Here is a 5,283-nt window from a genome sequence, read left to right as displayed (position 1 = left end):
GACAAGCAAATGCCTCCCAACATTTCCAAATGGCCCCTGGAGGGAAAGGATGTCGTCCCTGGTGGAGAACTACTGTCTTAGTACAATGTATAATTTACATCCAACACCGATCATAGACCTAATTTATACGTGTGGGTGTGTATATATAAGTGTTTGGATAGATGATGGATGGATAGATAGATACATACATACATACGCACATAGATAAGTGATAGATGATGGATAGATAGATGGATGAAAGGATAGATGGATACATAAATATCATAGATAGATAGATAGATAGATAGATAGATAGATAGATATGGACAGATAGAAAATTCTAATCCGATTATATATTAGACATATTTTCTTAGATAGGGTCAAATTTACCTTTTTGAATCTGGCTACAATTTCCATTTGAAGAAAACACATCCTAATGTGGGTTGGTTTCTATTTAATCTTAAATAATAATCTTACAAAGTGAGCAAGTAGCCACATATGTGTCCTGTGACAAAAAAAGCCAACGAAGCAATTTTTCCAGTGTCTCGTTGACAATGCAGACTGGCCATGAGTTGTGAAACTCTTCTTTGCCTTGTGAATCCATGAAAGAAACTCCATTCCAGGAAGATGAGGTTATTTTTGTACAGAAAATAGGATAGTGAGAAATCCAATACAGAAATCACAGTGGCCAAAAAAAAAAAAAAAAAAGCACAAAAATTAAAAACTGTGGCACATTTGTATTAAGTCGTAAAAGCTCTGTAGGCGTGAGGAGTTGTTCTGATTTTAACTTATTTTCGTTTGTAACCATGTGAGTAGCATGATTACAGCGTTGCATATATGGGAATGCCTTGCCTTGGTCTGGTTTCTTAGAGAAGCTGGAGAAACTTATGGGGTTTGTTCCTTGACAGCTTTCTCAAGCTCATAGCAACAGTTTCTTAAAACATCAGCAGACTAATGCAGAAACTAAGAACATATCTTGGAAAGGAATCCCCAAATGCAGCTTTTCTCCAGGAACAGCAGGTGGAAAACCTTGAAAGTGCTCTTTCCAAAGTAACAATTTGCTGCAAATATATGCTGCCTTTGTATGAATGAACACCTTAACATGAAGTGGAAGCAAGATAATGAATACACTTTAGGTGTTTAGACTTTGAGGCTGAGATAGATGATAGATAGATAGATAGATAGATAGATAGATAGATAGATGATGGTTAGAGAGATATCATGGATGGATGATGGATGGAGATGATAGATGATAGATATGATAGATGGATGGATGGGTGGATGGATGGATGGATGGATGGAGACAAGAGGTGATAGGTATGATGGATGGATGGGTGGGGATGGATGGATGGATGGATGGGTGGATGGATGGATGGATGGATGGATGGATGGATGGGTGGATGGATGGATGGATGGGTGGATGGATGGATGGATGGGTGGATGGGTGGATGGATGGGTGGATGGGTGGATGGATGGATGGATGGGTGGATGGGTGGATGGATGGGTGGATGGGTGGATGGGTGGATGGATGGATGCACAGATAGATGGATGCACAGGTGGATGGATGCACAGATGGGTGGATGGGTAGAGCGACTTCACTGAAAGACAAAGTCAAGTTCATCCCATGGAATTCTGATCTTGTCTGTAGAACGAGATTCCAGTGGAATCGTGTGTCCAGTGGCCGCATCCTGGGCATCATGATGGTTTTGTGCACAGCCTTGACAGTTACTAACAGGATTGCTTGTCCCAACATGATGCAGCTGGAAACATTTATTCATTCTCATTCATCTGCCTTTTATTGACCTGGAAATTCTTTTTTTTTTTTTAACACATTCAGTATTTTTATTTAACTGTTTAGCAGACAATTTACATATCTCCCCACCCTTTCCTTTAAGTTAGTGTGACAATTTTCCATAATAAACTACTTCAAGAGAAGCTTTGGTCAAGAATGGAATGAAATAGCAAAAAACAAAAAACAAAAAACCCAAATCATTGCTGCTTTTTTAAAAAAACCAACACTTTCACCAATTATATTCAAACAAAAACACACAAACAATATTTGCGCGATACGCGTCTTCAGTGTTTCCTTGCGGCTGGCTCTCCTCACCACCATGCAAACGGCGGGCCGTGTCAGCACACTTTGTCACTTTTGTCAGTTTGTCATGCTGGATCTGGGAGGCTCACTCAGCTTCACATTATCCGGAGGCCCTGAATAGAAGACTCCAAGGTCTTGAAATCCCAAATTGTCATGGCTCCATCGATGCCAGTAGTGCAAAATTTGCGACAATCTTGTTTGTCCACTTCATAAATAGACACTTGAGTGATGCTATTCTGGTGCAGCGTCTCCAAGGCTGTGTTGCGGTCCTCAGTCGTGGCCCTCTTGTCCATGTTGCGGAAGCGCTCCATGGCAGACATGTTGCGCTGGATGCTCTGTTTTGGAATGTCTAGTTTGGAGACGAAGGTCAAGCAGCCACGGTCATCGTAGTTAAAGAGCATCGGGCAGCAGTCATGGCCAGCAGCTACAACGCTGTTCTCCGAGACAAATGACACACTCAGCAGGGGCAGGAACTCCGTTTTCAGAGTTGAGACCTGTACGCTTTTTGAGGCATCGGCAACGGATACGGTGCTGTCATGGCTGACCCAGGCCAGGCGGCTCCCACTGGCAGAGAAGCTGACCCCATGCACCCAGCCACCAGTGCCACTGCCACCAAACTCTGACATCAGCTGACCAAAAGGCATCTTGCTGCCCCATGGCGTACTGGCCGGCTTTTCATCCACTTCTTTAATGTAGGCAGAAAACACTCTGCATTTGAAATCACACGATCCTGCTGCCAGCAAAACATTGTTAGGATGCCAATCCAAGCTGAGGACTGTGGAGCGAATTGGCTTTTTAATGTGCTTGCTGACCCACCAGTCATTTTCAGACTCAAAGTAACAAACAGAAATGAGTCGTGCTCCACTTCCCACAGCAAATTTGTTCTCTAGCGGGGACCACTTGACAAAAGTTGCTGCACGATTAATTCTCAGGATCACCAGGGTTGGCTTCCAGACACCATCTTTCTGACTCCAGACATAGGCATTGCGGTCTGCCCCGCAAGTGACGATGCGGTCGCTCTTGGGAGCCCAGTCGATACCTGTGATGTGTCCATTGTGCTCCTTGAGTTCATGAGCCTTCACCCACTGGCTCCCGTTCTTCTTATAGATGTGGACCTCGTGATTGTTGGGGCTAAGAGCAATCTGGGTACGATCCCTATTCCAGGCATGGCAGGTGATTGGCTCTAGTAAAAACTGATGCAGGGACATTATTCTTAGTGTTTTCAAAGGATAGGAAGCTGGGATCGGGGCAGTCCGGACCGGCTCGGAGCGGAGAATTCGCGGACTCTGGTCAGTCGACGCGAACAGGCTCCGGCGGGCGCGGGCGGAGGACACGACCTGGAAATTCTTGACACATGTGCACATGCTGCAAATTGAAAAAGCAGTCCCAAATTCTATGTGCAAAGCGACATTGCTGCCTACATTCATTTAATATTTGGTTGAAATGTGCTTTTTTTAGAGGAAGAAACACAAGGCTTAGAAGTTCTGTGTTCAATAGTGGTTATTATACCGATGGTTGCAATAAAGCACTTCTACTCATAGAACAATGTGTGATTGGACTCTGCTGTTTCAGTGGACTTTAGTTACGATGGGGGTAACGGAGGCAACATGGTGTGGTAAGTATGGAATTCGCTGCTACAATTGATACTCCTTCCTTGAGTGAAGAAGGTAGAATTGAGGCATACTGGGATTGTAACCCCGATTTGAGGCTTTATCCTCTCAAATGGTCTGAGATTGTTGGGACTCCAGTATTCATTCAAATGTTCTTAAAACACTCTCTCTTTTTTCGTTAACTTGAAGAAACCTCAACTGCGCCGTGGAGACTGTGCTTGAAGTAACGTGGACACCGCCAGATAGCACAGGGATGGGCTTCCGGCCAAGCCCCCCAGTTAGGTATTGATTACCTAGAAGCGATTTGAATAATGGCCCTCCCATTAAGGAAAATGATTGCTTAAAAAAAAAGAAAACTAGGGGCACCTGGGTGGCTCAGTCGGTTGAGCGGCCGACTTCAGCTCAGGTCATGATCTCACGGTCCCTGAGTTCGAGCCCCGCGTCGGGCTCTGTGCTGACCGCTCAGAGCCTGGAGCCTGCTTCAGATCCTGTGTCTCCCTCTCTCTGACCCTCCCCCGTTCATGCTCTGTCTCTCTCTGTCTCAAAAATAAATAAACGTTAAAAAAAATTTTTTTAAATAAATAAATAAATAAAAAGAAAACTAGATCACCGGATGAAGAGGGTCCTTCCCACTCTGAGGTTGCTAAGAATGATATTCATAAAATAATTTTGGCTTTTGTGAAAATATTCTGCACCTATTGAAACGGTCTGTTTTTCTCGAGAGTGTGTTTGGTGTTGTTTACAAAACTGTCTGGAGCTAATGTTTTATTTCTGGGAATTTCAAAAGCTCATCCAAATTATTTAATAGCCGCGAGACTAATGAGGGAAAAATTGTGTGATCTCACCAAGTGGCTTGACTGCCTATTTTTGCATAGAGAAAGACATTCGTGAGCTCTACTCAGACACGCTTCTCCTTATTACGAAAATTCATTTGCAAACCCAAATGCATTTCCGAAAACACAGTTTGGATGTTCGAGTGGAATCAAATGTTTCCCACAAACCAAGTAACGGACAAAAAAAAAAAAAAAAGTCTAAATTGTGCATGCTTAAGCGTCACACATTTCAAGTATTTTTGTATGGTCCTTGTGGAAGGCGCCTTATGACCCCAGTGTTGTCTTTGTTCTGTAGCGAGCGGTGGAGAAAGTTGCACAGACATTTTATCTCTGGACAGGAAGGTCTAAAACACTGCACTTGGCAGAAGGAGGTGAGCGCAGCGTGTGAGTCAGTGCTAACCTCAGCGCTGTGAAGATTGGGGGGGGGGTGCTCTCTGCTGTAGGACATCCTGTGTATCCCTGGGAGCAAAATGAGCCTCGGTTGTGAATAACTGCTCTGGAGAGGTGACCACTACGTTCAGAGTATCTGAAAATCATCACCTCTGATCCTAGCTGAGCTACCTGGGTTGTGGGGGGCGGGTTTCCGGTTCTCTGGTTGGGTTCCTGTCTCTCACCTGTGTCTTCTTGCTGGGGCCGTGGCCACGGGGCAGCTGATATTTGGGGCACGCTTCTGTTAAAGCCCCACATGGAGCCATTTCGTCCAAGTCACCAAACTGGGGCTCAATACCTGTCCGGATGCCAGTTCCAACCTCCCTTGGAAATGAAG

General features: G+C 44.5%; 1 protein-coding gene across 1 annotated transcript; it reads right to left on the bottom strand.

Annotated features, from left to right (window-relative positions):
* Window positions 1–1,806: 1,806 nt before the first annotated feature.
* LOC121020166 (actin-related protein 2/3 complex subunit 1A-like) lies at window positions 1,807–3,359 on the bottom strand. The gene is given in 2 exon segments (XM_040460088.1): window positions 1,807–3,219; window positions 3,222–3,359. Coding segments are annotated over 2 exon segments (1,071 nt in total). The 5' UTR covers window positions 3,243–3,359; the 3' UTR covers window positions 1,807–2,169.
* Window positions 3,360–5,283: the final 1,924 nt, after the last annotated feature.

This window comes from Herpailurus yagouaroundi, unplaced genomic scaffold (genome assembly GCF_014898765.1).
Source record: "Herpailurus yagouaroundi ecotype Mexico unplaced genomic scaffold, PumYag 248, whole genome shotgun sequence".
Classification (NCBI taxonomy): Eukaryota; Metazoa; Chordata; class Mammalia; order Carnivora; family Felidae; genus Herpailurus; species Herpailurus yagouaroundi.
This window is presented reverse-complemented; position numbering and strand designations above follow the sequence as displayed.